Genomic DNA, 16,434 nt, shown 5'->3' on the forward strand with positions numbered 1-16,434 from the left:
GAGCAAGTGTTTTCCATTATAAACCTATTAGATATCAAACAGTACACGCTTCCTTCATCTATCCCTCTGCCACACTCTGTTTCATATTTAATAAGGGAGGAAGTTTGCTTTGATTCCACGCGCGCACACACTGGCAATATAGGTCCCTTATGCTCTGCTCGGGAATGCTGTTTTACATTCTTACCATTTGCATCGTGGGAATTTTCCTCTGTCACTGCAACGCTTTGACCTTTGAGACAGCACAGGGCCCAGTGTAGTGTGTGTGTGCCTGTGCTGTGTTCTTCCTGACTCGGATTAGTGACATGCCTTAGTGTGGCCATATTTTCTCCCTCAGGTAACTTCCTCCATTTATCTTAATTGGTAGATTCCCCATACTACTACCTTGAAGAATAAAACAAATATCTTCACAGTGCCAGCACAGAATAACATTTTATTTTTTTGTACAGTTACTTCCAGCACAACCTGGTCTGAAACAATGTTGTTTTTGAAATGTGTAATGGCGCTGTCATAACACATCAGTCCTCTCCATTCCCACCTGACTGAGCAAGCAGACTGAGTGCCTGCCTGTTGATCCTAAGAGGAGGGTAGAGTCACTGATCCACAGCCTGGGAGAGGACCCACTCCCCTGGGGGAAATCTACAGAGAGGAGAGCCCTCAGCCTAGCTACTACTATAGAGCAGAGCACCAACAAATTAACTAACTAACCAACACCTGGGTAAGGACAGAGGACCCTATTTCTTGCCCCCCCACATCTCCCTCTTTCTACAGTCCTCCCTGTGTGTCTTTGTGTTGTTTCCTTACCTCCTGCCTGCTGACAAAGCTGTTGTCATGGAGATGCATAAGGGTGCTTTGAGGCACATAATCTCCACACAGCAGAGAGCCTGACAGAGAGGGAAAGGGAGGGAGGGGGAGGAGAGGAGAGCCCAGACAAAAAAAGAGAGGCAAAAGAGGTAGATGAGGGATTTCTTGAGATAAGGAGGAGGGCAGATTGAGGTCTTGTTCAGATTCAGACCTGTGCTGAGGAGGTTAGAATGCGTGCCATGTCAATCTCACTCACTCACTGACTCACTGGGACACAGCTCAGTAGTGCAGGACCTGGGGAGTATGTCCAGCTCGGAGTGGAGCTAACTAGGAAGAGGAATGTGACGGGACCTGTGGAGGAGGGGTTGATCCACGGATGGAGGGACAAAGGTTATCTATTCTTCTAGTGTCCGGCTTCATGTGACCAGTGCTGGCCTGTTGGAGCGAGGGAGAGAGCTGATACTGGTTATCTTCCTGAGATTCCAACAGAAAGTGTGTTCCACTGAAATGTCAGCTATGTGTACTGACTCCACAGTCACCTTTATAATCAAATCAATATAATTAAATCAAATGTATTTATATAGCCCTTCGTACATCAGCTGATATCTCAAAGTGCTGTACAGAAACTCAGCCTAAAACCCCAAACGGCAAGCAATGCAGGTGTAGAAGCATGGTGGCTAGGAAAAACTCCCTAGAAAGGCCAAAACCTAGGAAGAAACCTAGAGGAACCAGGCTATGTGGGGTGGCCAGTCCTCTTCTGGCTGTGCCGGGTGGAGATTATAACAGAACATGGCCAAGATGTTCAAATGTTCATAAATGACCAGCATGGTCAAATAATAATAATCACAGGCAGAACAGTTGAAACTGGAGCAGCAGCACGGCCAGGTGGACTGGGGACAGCAAGGAGTCATCATGTCAGGTAGTCCTGAGGCATGGTCCTAGGGCTCAGGTCCTCCGAGAGAAAGAGAGAATTAGAGAGGGCATACTTAAATTCACACAGGACAACGGATAGGACAGGAGAAGTACTCTATATTACATCACACATTATGCTCTCTCTCCTATACCCTCTGTATTTGGGGAGTTTCTCCCATTATTTTCTGCAGATTCTTTCAAGCTCCCAGGTTGGATGGGGAACGTCGCGGCACAGCTATTTTTGATCGCGTTCAAGTCCGGGCTCTGGCTGGGCCACTCAAGGACATTCAGAGACTTGTCCTGATACCACTCCTGTGTTCTCTTGGTTGTGTGCTTATGGTCGTTGTCCTGTTGGAAGGTGAATCTTCGCCCCAGTCTGAGGTCCTGAGTGCTCTGGAGCAGATTTTCATCAAGGTTCTCTCTGTACTTTGCGCCGTTCATCTTTTCCTCAAACCTGACTAGTCTCCCAGTCCCTGCCTCTGAAAAACATCCCCCCAGCATGATACTGCCACCAGCATGCTTCACCGTAGGGATGGTGCCAGGTTTCCTGCAGACGTGGTGCTTGGCATTCAGGCCAACGAGTTCAATCTTGGTTTCATCAAACCAGAGAATCTTGTTAATCATGGTCTGAGAGTCCTTTAGGTGCCTTTTGGCAAACTTGAAGCGGGCTCTCATGTTCCTTTTACTGATGAGTGACTTCCGTCTGGCCACTCTACCATAAAGGGCTGATTTGTGGAGTGCTGCTGAGTTGTATTTTTGGAAGATTCTCCTATCTCAACAGAGGAACTCTGTCCAATCAATTGAATTTACCACAGGTGGACTCCAATCACGTTGTAGAAACGTATCAGGGATAATCAATGGAAACGGAATGCAACAGAGTCTCATAGCAAAGGGTCTGAATACTGATGTAAATAAGGTATATCTGTTTTTTTATTTGTAATACATTTGCAAAGATGTCTAAACCTGATTCCGCTTTGTCATGATTGTGTGTAGATTGGGGGGGGTTGTTATTTGATCCATTTTAGAATTAGTCTTCCCAGCCTGGTGCAGGTCTACGATTTTGTTTCTGGTGTCCTTTGACCGCTCTTTGGTCTTGGCCATAGTGGAGTTTGGAGTGTGACTGTTGAGGTTGTGGACAGGTGTCTTTTATACTGATAACAAGTTCAAACAGGTGCCATTAATACAGGTAATGAGTGGAGGACAGAGGAGCCTCTTAAAGAAGAAGTTACAGGTCTGTGAGAGCCAGAAATCTTGCTTGTTTGTAGGTGACCAAATACTTATTTTCCACTGTAATTTGCAAATAAATTCATTAAAAATCTTACAATGTGATTTTTGTTTGTCATAGTTGAAGTGTACCTATGAAAATTACAGGCCTCATCTTTTTAAGTGGGAGAACTTGCACAATTGGTGGCTGACTAAATACTTTTTTGCCCCACTGTACATGTTTCACGTAAAGCGAGCAAAGGGTTAAACTAATAGGGGTCAACAAATGAGGTATTTCTGTAACAGAACTTTTCAGTCAGAGAAACGAGTAAGAAACAAAATGGCTGTAATTATGTTGCAGCTTTAGCACAGTGTGATAAACACTTGCTGTGCTGTGGTGCCTGTTCACTGAAGGAGAATGGGACAACATGTGCCAGTCACAGGCACTTTTTTGTATTTTTTTTAAATGTTTAAACAGCATGGTCATCGGGCTCCCTCTTGAATCATTTGTCTTAATTATTTAATCAAACTGCATTAAACACTGGAGACACTGGACTTCGAGGGACCTCCCATCTAGCTAACTAGCAGTCATTCTGACTGCAACATTCTAACAGTATAATTAATACATTTCATATATGCTATTGCCAAATTAATCATTTGGTTGTGTTCATGAATGTGTTTAGGTAACATTTAGAATACAATATTTTTTCATTTCAAATAACAAAATAGCATTTTCATTAGTTTTTTTACTATGTAAAAACAAAACACATTCAACTGTTCAAGACATTTTATTTGTGGAGTGCCTAACTATGAAACAGAAACCAGCTTCTTTATATATATATATATATATATATATATATATATATAAATTACAAAATATCCTAACCACAAAGACACACAGTCAAATGATGAAAATATCTCTAGTCTAAACATGAGTAGCCTAAACAGTCTAGTTGATGACCCTGATATGTGGCGTATTATGTCATATTGACATGCATTTGGTTGTAGTGTGTAATAGTATCTGTTTTTTTTATCTTTGTTCTGTCGATGACAGATGCATGGTGCTCATGACGACAGAAACGTTCTTTCTTGCCTTGCATTGGTATAGTGGAAGCGTTGTCTTGTCATTCTTCAGCATTGTACTGCTGTGCAGGTGCCTTATTTTGTGCAGAGGGAGGGAGCTCCCTTCTCCCTTTGGCCATGGTGCCAACAAGGTTTTTATTTTTTTCACAAGCAACTTATTCACCAGTGGAATTGAAGTGAAGTTGTAAGTCGCTCTGGATAAGAGCGTCTGCTAAATGACTTAGACGTAAATGTAAGTTGTCCATGATGATGACATTCCTCTCCTTGCCAACGTAAGGTTCCACAAGCCTCGTCACTGTTTCATTTGGTGGTGTTGCAGACACCTGCTCAATGCGTATTGTTGTGATTTGTTTTGCACTTCGGATATGTAGGTTCAGGCTGTGGCTCAGAATCAGAAGAGAAATCATCCGAGATGTCATGATTAATTCCTTGCCAGAATCTGGGAACCTTTCATTCAGATCTTGTAGCTGCACTAATGCAGCATGTGCATCCATTCTTCTTGGTCTTCTTGCCATTTGTAAATTACACCACACTCTCACTGTGTATTCCTAGTAGACAGATAAGACTGCGTGGATTTTGTGGGCTGGTATAGGGTACATACCATTTTGAGATTAGAATTAGAATATACCAATCCACTAAAATGACTGTTTTAGCGGTTCTAGTGTCAAAGCATCAGACAAGCTCAGTGCATATAGTTGATTTGATTCAAACACATAGGATGTTTTATATATGGAAAATGTAACTTTTAACAATGTTGTCTAATCGATTGGTTGAAAGTAGAGTTCGACCGATGATGATTTTTCAACGCCGATACCGATTTTATTGTAGGACCAAAAAAGCCAATGGCGATTTAAAAAAATAATAATAATTTAAGAGTTTTATATTTTGTAGTAATGACAATTACAACAATACTGAATGAACACATTTTAACTTAATACATAAATTAAATCTATTTAGTCTCAAATAATGAAACCTGTTCAATTTGGTTTAAATCATGCAAAAACACAGTGTTGGAGAAGAAAGTAGAGTTCCTTGCTCAGAACATGAGAACATATGAAAGCTGGTGGTTCAATATTCCCAGTTAAGAAGTTTTAGGTTGTAGTTATTATAGGAATTATGACGTGTCGACTATTTCTCTCTCTACCATTTGTATTTCATATACCTTTGACTATTGGATGTTCTAATAGGCACTTTAGTATTTTCAGCCTATTCTCGGGAGTTGATAGGCTTGAAGTCCTAAACAGCACTGTGCTTCAAGCATCGCTAAGAGCTGCTGTTTGAATGAATGCTTACGAGCCTGCTGCTGCCTACCACCGCTCAGTCAGACTGCTCTATCATAGACTGCTCTATCATAGACATTAATATTATTAACACAGATATGAGCCTTTGGTCATTAATATGGTCAAATCTGGAAACTATCATTTTGAAAACAAAACGTTTATTCTTTCAGTGAAATACGGAACCATAAATATTGCATTGACATGTTATGTCATAATTATGTAAAATTCTGGCAAATTAATGGTGGTCTTCACACAGTTCGCAACGAGCCAGGCGGCCCGAATTGTTGCATATACTCTGACTCTGCGTGCAATAAACACAAGAGAAGTGACACAATTTCCCTAGTTAATATTGCCTGCTAACATTAATTTATTTTAACTAAATATGCAGGTTTAAAAAATATATACTTCTGTGTATTGATTTTAAGAAAGGCATTGATGTTTATGGTTAGGTACATTTGTGAAACTATTGTGCTTCTTTTTCCCACGAATGCGCTTTTGTTAAATCATCACCCGTTTGCCGATTTTAATCGGTCAACCTCTAGTTGAAACAACAGATGACTTGGTCGACCAGGATTTAGTTTTTTTGTCGGGGACAGCCCTAAAGGTTTTACTTCTGAAGTGTAAAACTGCAGAGCTGTTTCTCTGAGTGCCCTTTGACCCTTTTGTTAGAGAGATCCATTGGAGAGGGGAGTGTGTCTGTGGGTCAAGGGTTAAAAGTGTGTGTGTGGTGTTTGACTGACTGTGAGAGACTCTGTTTGTGTGCCTGCGAGTGTGTGTGAGGCCTGAGGTATTTGTTTGGTTTAAAACAGTCTGTGTATGTAATATAAGGTGATTAACTGAGTGATAATGGCCTCTGGTCTGGCCTGGTCTGGCTCAACCAGCTGACAGACTGACGGCGGAGGGAGCTGTAGAGAACAGCAGGGATAACGAAGGGAGGGAGGGACCTTTAGAGAATAGCAGGAACCTTTAGAGAATAGCAGGAACCTGTAGAGAATAGCAGGGACCACAGTGGGAGGGAGGGACCTGTAGAGAACGGCAGTGACCACAGATTGTAGTAGCTTGGTGTCTCTGTTTTGGTTGGCTTATTTAGTATTTTAATATTTTATTAGGATCCCCATTAGCTGTTGCGGAAGCAGCAGCTACTCTTTCTGGGTTCCACGTGTGTAAATAGCTTCGTCTCTGGGTTCCACTTGAAGTGTATTTTAGGTTGTTTACAGTGGGTTGGGGATATTGTTTTTATTTTTTATTTCACCTTTATTTAACCGGGTAGGCTAGTTGAGAACAAGTTCTCATTTGCAACTGCGACCTGGCCAAGATAAAGCAACAATTAAGAAGTCAATAACACAGTAGAAAAAAAGCGAGTCTATATACATTGTGTGGAAAAGGCATGAGGAGGTAGGCGAATAATTACAATTTTGCAGATTAACACTGGAGTGATAAATGATCAGATGGTCATGTACAGGTAATAATAATAATAATAATATATGCCATTTAGCAGACGCTTTTATCCAAAGCGACTTACAGTCATGTGTGCATACATTCTACGTATGGGTGGTCCCGGGAATCGAACCCACTACCCTGGCGTTACAAGCGCCATGCTCTACCAACTGAGCTACAGAAGGACCACGCAGGTAGAGATATTGGTGTGCAAAAGAGCAGAAAAGTAAATAAATATGAACAGTATGGGGATGAGGTAGGTAAAAATGGGTGGGCTATTTACCGATAGACTATGTACAGCTGCAGCGATCGGTTAGCTGCTCAGATAGCAGATGTTTGAAGTTGGTGAGGGACATAAAAGTCTCCAACTTCAGCGATTTTTGCAATTCGTTCCAGTCACAGGCAGCAGAGAACTGGAAGGAAAGTCAGCCAAATGAGGTGTTGGCTTTAGGGATGATCAGTGAGATACACCTGCTGGAGCGCGTGCTACGGGTGGGTGTTGCCATCGTGACCAGTAGAGGTTTTAGATGTTGGCTGGGGAGGTGTGTGTGTAAAAAGCTAATTATTTGGGCTGAATCCTGGATGTTGAATGTACAGTAAGTGTCTGACTGCTCTGTGGATTCATTTGGTGTTTTGTTTTTTTCTGGATAAAAAAACAGGCTTAGGTGGTGGGCGGGGCATTGAGCGTGGTCAGCCAATGGGAACAGGTACATTTTAGAGGCCCCATCTTCGCAATGTAGAGACATTTGTTTTTGTATGCCAATCTACTGCAATTCTACACATTTCTCCATGGAGCTTAGACATTTTTGCAGTTTTAAATTAATTGTTTTTGGAATTATGTCCACTTCTCTCCAAACTTTATCTGATTTTATTTTATTTTTATGTTAATACTGAGATCGTATTTCCATTTGTTTGGACTCAGGCGGCCTGAAAATAAACGCTTAGGCAGCCTGCCCAAAGATTACAGTGGCAGAAAAATCCCTGGTATTGAAATGTAAGGTCGTGTGGCTGTATTATGTTGTGGTTTGTCTGTGACCAACAGCATTGCAGTACCATACTAACCATTCTTCACTTCCTGTTCTGCAGGTGTCCTTCCCTCCTGGAATCCCAGCATCTGCCGAGTCGTCATCAGTAGTGAGTTAGGGTGTCATGGCCGCTGGGTCCCGGACATGCAGAAATCACACCTCATAGTGCTTCCCCCAGCCAACCACTTGCAAACACACACACGGAGGAGGAGGAGAAGGAGCAAGGGTGATAATGATAACCACATCCTATATGAACGGTCACATGACTGAGTCAGACGGAAGAGGAGGAGTTGAGGCCAACCAGGAGGAGCCCCAGCAGTGGCACAGGGAGATGGCGGTGGACTGCCCGGGGGACCTGGGTTCCCGTACCCTGCCTGTGAGGCGCTCTGCCCAGCTGGAGAGGATCCGTCAGCACCAGGAAGACCGGAGGAGGAAGGAGGAAGAGGGCAGGAACAGACAGGAGCTGGATCTGACCGCCTCCATACGGCTCAAGAAGCTGTCTCAGAACCCCAAGGTGGGCATCGATAACCCCACCTTCGACCCCATCGAGGGCCCTGGAGGGCCACTGGGACTGCCACCCAACCTGGGGGCCCCCACTCTACTGGGTGAGTAGGACTGAATATGAGAACAAAGATATACAATATTAAATGCTCTATTAAGTGCCCGTTGTTTGGCATCAGTCTCTGGTCACTAGCCAAGATAAAGTTCTAACAAGTTGGTGGTTGTGTCCTGCTGAATTTAAAATCAACCACACTATGTAAGTATGGCAACATTACTGCTCAGATAGTGTGGTGAAGGAAGTGCCATTTTGCTTAAGTTTATCTTTTTAGATTTACAGGAGTGGGTGGGGTCCATCTAGAATTCAGAATACACCTCTAGAGCTGTCAGAACAGCATAAAGCTATTATTTAACAAGGTTAGTCTCGTTGAGAAACATCTCTTCGAGAGGCCTGGACCAAGCTGCAGCATCAACACATCAGTATCAGACAGACACATTACACCAACCAGACTAAAATGACAGCTTAATAGCCCTGACTTTGACATCTCTAGCTTTTATAATCATCCATCTCTTTTCTCTCAGTACACATGTATCCTTTGTGTCGGTCTGTGGCTTTCCCTCAGTCTCTTAACCCAAGTTCACTGTTCCAAGTAGGCTTATGAATGACACAACACCCCCCCTAGTCTGTAGGCCTATGGTGGGTGCATTCCTGTTCTAAAGCTCTGTGAGTGAGTGATCCTCTGGGGGAGGGGAGGGCCCTGTGAGGGGACATTAATTAAAAAGTCTGTTCCAAAACATTCTGAACTAGGGTACAATGGCTGCTCTCTCTCCTTGAGTGGCTGCCCCATCTCCCGCCTGGCCGAACGGGTCGCATAGCCCGCCTGGCCTAAAAAAAACTATATGGAGAGAGACAGTAGGTCCTCCATCAGATGAGATGACACTAGCCTCCTAATAACATACCCCCTTAGACACACCAACCCTCTCCTTATTTTGGCATTACTTACACTGGACAGATATGCCTAAAAGAGGGGTCTGGATTTGAGAGAGCTGGTAAGATTGAAGAATTTGATTTATTTTGGAGTTGTATCCCAGCTATTAATATTCTGTCTTGGCGGGCTATGTGACCCGGTAGGCCAGGCGGGCTATACAACGCGTTATTAACTTGGCAGGAAGAGTGGTAGAGCAGGCAAGAACAGCGATGGGGCAGCCATTTTGTAGCCTGGTTCAGAATGTTTTGGAACAGAATCTTTTTATTTTTTTTATTTTTTTTTGAGTTCACTGTTATTTTTTTTTCTGCATGTGTGTGTCTGGCTTTTGTGTACTATATTTCTATGGGTGACCTGTCAGTACAGTATATGTATGCCTGACTCACTTTCCTCCGTACAGAGTTGGAGGAGCTGCTGATGTCCCTGAAGCAGGTGCAGCACTGCCTGTCCGATGGCCAGAGCCAGGAGGATGTGGAGCTGGTGCTGCAGCTGGTCCAGAAGACTGACTTCCAGAAGGCCTTCAACATCCACAACGCTGTGGCCCAGCACATGAACAGGCCCAGCCCGCCCTTCCCACACACAGACCGCGCTCAGGGCCTGGCACACGAGGTGAGTCCTGGTCTGGAGTCATTTTGGGGTGTTCTGATTAGAACGGTTCAGGTTAGGGTAAACTGATCATAGATCAGGGCTTACAGATCTCACAGCAGCACGTGAACCGGCCCAGCCCACCCTTCCCCACTCTTACAGACAGCTTGGGTATTTAGCAACAAAACCGACGCCTGGGCAACTATGGGACAAAACAGTGAGGGTTGGAATAGATTGTTGACAGCATGTAAACTATATTTAGTTTCCAATGTTTATTGAAAACATAAAGTTCCACAATGATCACTTTTCTCTCAAATACATTTGTCACAGTTGTTGAGCAGCTCACTAGCAGATTTTAGCCGTCTTAGCAAGTGTGATGTGGCAGACACCTTATTCACCACAGAACGCATAGCCCCTCGTTGATTATTCCCTACACACACCACGCTCCGGGCCTGGCCCAGGAGATGACACCTAGATGCTGATCTCAGTCAGTTTGGGGTATTACTACGTCAGGGTTAAGGGTAGGGTTTGCATCGAAAAAACTGATCCTAGATCAGAAGTGGCTCAGCACATGAACTGGCTCGGGGGGGTGCTGATCCAGAGACAGTTTTGTGTTTTGCATTAGAATGCTTAAGGGTAGGATTTCCAGAGGAGTAAGCTGACCTTAGGATCTGTTGCCTGTGGGCAACTTGTACCTGGAGCGTATTGAGTAGGTCTGGGTGAAGAGGTTGGTTGTTTGGGGCTGGGGGGGAGAATGGTGTGGGTCTGGGGAAGGGGGTAGAATGAGGCAGTAGGGGTTAGTGCTCCTGTATACTCAATTCCAAATCAACCTGTGCGTCGCTCCACTGGTCTTTGGCTGAGCCCCCACCTCAAACTTCATGGAAACTAGAACAGAATGAAATGAGAGGGATACACACTTGATCTGAGGCCAAGAGGTAAGGACTGGGGAGGGTCTGTGTGACGCAATGACAGGAATATATACAGTGGGGCAAAAAAGTATTCAGCCACCAATTGTGCAAGTTCTCCCACTTAAAAAGATGTGAGAGGCCTGTAATTTTCATCATAGGTACACTTCAACTATGACAGACAAAATGAGAAAGAAAATCACATTGTAGGATTTTTAATGAATTGATTTGCAAATGAAATACTTTTTTGCCCCACTGTACCACATGCACACACACTGAGACTTGCGTGCACACACACACACGTGTGTGTGTGTGTGTGTGTGTGTGTGTGTGTGTGTGTGTGTGTGTGTGTGTGTGTGTGTGTATATATATATAAAATATGTGCACGCATGCACACACTAAGATGCACACAAGCAATCGAGTAGGAGTTGTAGAAACCTTTGCCTGAATTAGGTAGCCTACTAGCCGTGAGTTTGACGTTCACCAGAGTTTGTGCCTAGTATGAGGTTTTAAATGGACAAGAACCTCCACAAAGTACTCCAAATGTATTTTTGTATGTTTTGTCCACTAATGAAGCTTGATTGAGGAGAAAGCCTCTTTGCCTGGAATCACTGTGTTGTGAAAAAGTGTTAATGAAACACCATAATAAACTCATGTCCTCTCATTCTGCCCCAGCCAGCAGCACATAACAGCTCCTGTCCTCTCATTCTGCCCCAGCCAGCAGCACAGAACAGCTCATGTCCTCTCATTCTGCCCCAGCCAGCAGCACAGAAAAGCTCCTGTCCTCTCATTCTGCCCCAGCCAGCAGCACAGAACAGCTCCTGTCCTCTCATTCTGCCCCAGCCAGCAGCACAGAACAGCTCATGTCCTCTCATTCTGCCCCAGCCAGCAGCACAGAAAAGCTCCTGTCCTCTCATTCTGCCCCAGCCAGCAGCACAGAACAGCTCCTGTCCTCTCATTCTGCCCCAGCCAGCAGCACAGAACAGCTCATGTCCTCTCATTCTGCCCCAGCCAGCAGCACAGAAAAGCTCCTGTCCTCTCATTTTTCCCATTCTGCCCCAACCAGCAGCACAGAAAAGCTCCTGTCCTCTCATTCTGCCCCAGCCAGCAGCACAGAACAGCTCCTGTCCTCTCATTCTGCCCCAGCCAGCAGCACAGAACAGCTCCTGTCCTCTCATTCTGCCCCAGCCAGCAGCACAGAACAGCTCCTGTCCTCTCATTCTGCCCCAGCCAGCAGCACAGAAAAGCTCCTGTCCTCTCATTCTGCCCCAGCCAGCAGCACAGAACAGCTCCTGTCCTCTCATTCTGCCCCAGCCAGCAGCAGCCATTCTGCCCCAGCCAGCAGCACAGAAAGCTCCTGTCCTCTCATTCTGCCCCAGCCAGCAGCACAGAACAGCTCATGTCCTCTCATTCTGCCCCAGCCAGCAGCACAGAAAAGCTCCTGTCCTCTCATTTTTCCCATTCTGCCCCAACCAGCAGCACAGAAAAGCTCCTGTCCTCTCATTCTGCCCCAGCCAGCAGCACAGAACAGCTCCTGTCCTCTCATTCTGCCCCAGCCAGCAGCACAGAACAGCTCCTGTCCTCTCATTCTGCCCCAGCCAGCAGCACAGAACAGCTCCTGTCCTCTCATTCTGCCCCAGCCAGCAGCACAGAACAGCTCATGTCCTCTCATTCTGCCCCAGCCAGCAGCACAGAAAAGCTCCTGTCCTCTCATTCTGCCCCAGCCAGCAGCACAGAACAGCTCTTGTCCTCTCATTCTGCCCCAGCCAGCAGCACAGAACAGCTCCTGTCCTCTCATTCTGCCCCAGCCAGCAGCACAGAACAGCTCATGTCCTCTCATTCTGCCCCAGCCAGCAGCACAGAAAAGCTCCTGTCCTCTCATTCTGCCCCAGCCAGCAGCACAGAACAGCTCCTGTCCTCTCATTCTGCCCCAGCCAGCAGCACAGAACAGCTCCTGTCCTCTCATTCTGCCCCAGCCAGCAGCACAGAACAGCTCATGTCCTCTCATTCTGCCCCAGCCAGCAGCACAGAACAGCTCCTGTCCTCTCATTCTGCCCCAGCCAGCAGCACAGAACAGCTCCTGTCCTCTCATTCTGCCCCAGCCAGCAGCACAGAACAGCTCATGTCCTCTCATTCTGCCCCAGCCAGCAGCACAGAAAAGCTCCTGTCCTCTCATTCTGCCCCAGCCAGCAGCACAGAACAGCTCCTGTCCTCTCATTCTGCCCCAGCCAGCAGCACAGAACAGCTCCTGTCCTCTCATTCTGCCCCAGCCAGCAGCACAGAACAGCTCCTGTACTCCGCTCGCCCCATCATTAGAGCCCAAACTAATCAAGAACTCAAACTCACTGACCTGGACTAGAAGGGAAACTTACAATACGGCCTTGTGCACTCTCTCACTATGTCTCTCTGTCTGCCTTTCTCTCAATTCAAAGGGCTTTATTGGCATGGGAAACATATGTTTACATTGACAAAGCAAGTGACATAGACAAGGGAAATAAATCAGAAATTAACAGTAAACATTACACTCACAAAAGTTTTTAAATAATATAGACCTTTCAAATGTTATAATGTGCAAATAGTTGAAGTATGAAAGGGAAACTAAATAAACAGATAAATATAGGTCATATTTACTACATGTATGGTATTTGTACTCCACTGGTTGCCCTTTTCTTGTGGCAACAGGTCACACATCTTGCTGCTGTGATGGCACACTGGTATTTCACCCAATAGATAGGGGATTTTATCAAGATTGAATTTGTTTTAAAATATTTGTCTGTGTGATCTAAGGGAAATATGTGTCTCTATGGTCATACATTTGGCAGGAGGTTAGGAAGTGCAGCTTGGTTTCCACCTCATTTTGTGGGCAGTGTGCACATAGGCAGACCTGGCTCTCAAGAGAAGACAGGTTATCTGTACGTAGTCAAAACTGTTCTTAGTTTTGATTCACAGTGGTCAGATATTCTGCTACTGTGTACTCTGTTAAGGGCCAACCAGCATTCCAGTTTGGTCAGTTATTTTTGTTGATTATCTTTTTGTTTCCTATGTACGGAGTGTCCTATTGGCCAGTCCTCATGTGAACCACGTCACCAGAATACTAGAGACACAAACAACACCATCGTGGGATTAGCCTTGCTCTGGAGGAGACCAATTAAGTGAGGGGTGTTTTCTGCCTGTGTCCACCCTTGTGAAACCCCACCTCTCATAGGCTTAGTGTTAGGCTTAGTTGACAGGAAAGGAGGGATTTTGTCTTGACTAGCTAAAATTGAACTTTTGTATAATTTCAAATTTGTTGGTACCCCTCCGCAAAAAACTAAAATGTGCAATTTTCTCTGAAATAACTTGAAACTGACCAAAGCAATTTGCATCCACCATTGTTTATTCCATATTTAATAGAAATCAGACTTTGCTTTTGATTTTTTTTTTTATTCAACATAATATTGTAAGTAATAAAACAAGTGAAAATGGTATGGCCAAAAATGATGGGACCCATAACCTAATATTTTGTTGCACAACCTTTAGAGGCAATCACTGCAATCAAATGTTTTCTGTAGCTCTCAATGAGACTTATGCACCCACTCTTCCTGAGCAAACTGCTCCAGCTGTCTCAGGTTTGATGGGTGCATTCTGTACCTGTTAACAGGTATTTCGGCCTACTCTTCCTGAGCAAACTGCTCCAGCTGTCTCAGGTTTGATGGGTGCATTCTGTACCTGCTAACAGGTAGTTTGGCCCACTCTTCCTGAGCAAAATGCTCCAGCTGTCTCAGGTTTGATGGGTGCATTCTGTACCTGCTAACAGGTATTTCGGCCCACTCTTCCTGAGCAAACTGCTCCAGCTGTCTCAGGTTTTATGGGTGCATTCTGTACCTGCTAACAGGTATTTCGGCCCACTCTTCCTGAGCAAACTGCTCCAGCTGTCTCAGGTTTGATGGGTGCATTCTGTACCTGTTAACAGGTAGTTTGGCCCACTCTTCCTGAGCAAACTGCTCCAGCTGTCTCAGGTTTTATGGGTGCATTCTGTACCTGTTAACAGGTAGTTTGGCCCACTCTTCCTGAGCAAACTGCTCCAGCTGTCTCAGGTTTGATGGGTGCATTCTGTACCTGCTAACAGGTAGTTTGGCCCACTCTTCCTGAGCAAAATGCTCCAGCTCTCAGGTTTGATGGGTGCATTCTGTACCTGTTAACAGGTAGTTTGGCCTACTCTTCCTGAGCAAAATGCTCCAGCTCTCAGGTTTGATGGGTGCATTCTGTACCTGTTAACAGGTAGTTTGGCCCACTCTTCCTGAGCAAAATGCTCCAGCTCTCAGGTTTGATGGGTGCATTCTGTACCTGTTAACAGGTATTTCGGCCTACTCTTCCTGAGCAAAATGCTCCAGCTCTCAGGTTTGATGGGTGCCTTCTCCAGACAAATCTCTCCTTTCCTTTCTCTGGTCCATGTTCAGTGTGGTGCACACAATGATACCAAACTGCTCAGTGACTACTTTACTCTGGTCCATGTTCAGTGTGGTGCACACAATGATACCAAACTGCTCAGTGACTACTTTACTCTGGTCCATGTTCAGTGTGGTGCACACAATGATACCAAACTGCTCAGTGACTACTTTACTCTGGTCCATGTTCAGTGTGGTGCACACAATGATACCAAACTGCTCAGTGACTACTTTACTCTGGTCCATGTTCAGTGTGGTGCACACAATGATACCAAACTGCTCAGTGACTACTTCTGTCCATTTAAATCAGCTGAATAACTGGTTCACAAGATTGGAGATGTGTGTGTGAGATACGAAATAGTTTGAAATATCACTATAATCCAAGTATTTATTATATTTTCTAAGGGGTACCAACAAATGTTCCCAGGCCATTTTAGAATATCTTTGTAGAATAAGCAATAATTCATCTATTTTCACAGCTTCTTTGCTTTATTCTATGACAAACCAAAGGCATGCAAGTATACATGATAAAATAGCTTTTAATGTCATCTCTTTTCAGGAGCAATGAAGCATTATTTCAATGAGCTGTAAGGGTACCAACACATTTGAGCACATCTGTATGTATGTTTTTGTTGCAATTTGTATGATATGTTATGAATCTAGGTGCTTAGGATCTTTAAAAGGCATCTGTAACCAATAAGAAACGCTCATTAGCATTGCAAGACATTCTGTCATTCTGCTGCGTGCCCTAATGAACATAACCCAAGCTGAACCTGGGGCCTAGGCTGTGGTTATTTTACTATTCCGCTTGCATGGCCTGCGTGGGCTGGGCCTGCGTGGGCTGGGCCTGCGTGGCCTGCATGGCCCGGGGCTGGGCCTGCATGGCCCGGGGCTGGGCCTGCATGGCCCGGGGCTGGGCCTGCATGGCCCGGGGCTGGGCCTGCATGGCCCGGGGCTGGGCCTGCATGGCCATTGGGCCTAAATGGGCTGGGCCTGCATGGCTCGGGGCTGGGCCTGCATGGCCCGAGGCTGGGCCTGCATGGCCCGGGGCTGGGGATGCATGGGCTGGGGATGCATGGCCTGGGGATGCATGGCCTGGGGATGCATGGCCTGGGGATGCATGGCCTGGGGATGCATGGCCTGGGCCTGCATGGCCTGGGGCTGGGGATGGGGCCGCTCTAAAGGCTTTTAAAGGCCCATCAACAGAGCATGGATCACCAGATCTTAGAATAATTCACTTTTTCACCCCACAAGGAAAAAATGAAAACCACTCAACTAAATGTTTTAACACA

The 16,434-nt window shown here is 45.3% G+C and overlaps 1 protein-coding gene across 1 annotated transcript in view; it reads left to right on the forward strand.

Annotated features, from left to right (window-relative positions):
* pals1a (protein associated with LIN7 1, MAGUK p55 family member a) overlaps positions 1-16,434 on the forward strand; it is a 53,750-nt gene that overhangs the window by 19,854 nt on the left and 17,462 nt on the right. Inside the window, exons 2-3 of the mRNA XM_052496643.1 lie at positions 7,803-8,346; positions 9,626-9,834. Coding sequence (XP_052352603.1) covers positions 7,974-8,346; positions 9,626-9,834 — 582 coding nt within the window. The 5' untranslated portion in view covers positions 7,803-7,973. The remainder of the gene's footprint in view (positions 1-7,802; positions 8,347-9,625; positions 9,835-16,434) is intronic.

Source organism: Oncorhynchus keta, chromosome 35, assembly GCF_023373465.1.
Source record: "Oncorhynchus keta strain PuntledgeMale-10-30-2019 chromosome 35, Oket_V2, whole genome shotgun sequence".
NCBI classification, from domain to species: domain Eukaryota; kingdom Metazoa; phylum Chordata; class Actinopteri; order Salmoniformes; family Salmonidae; genus Oncorhynchus; species Oncorhynchus keta.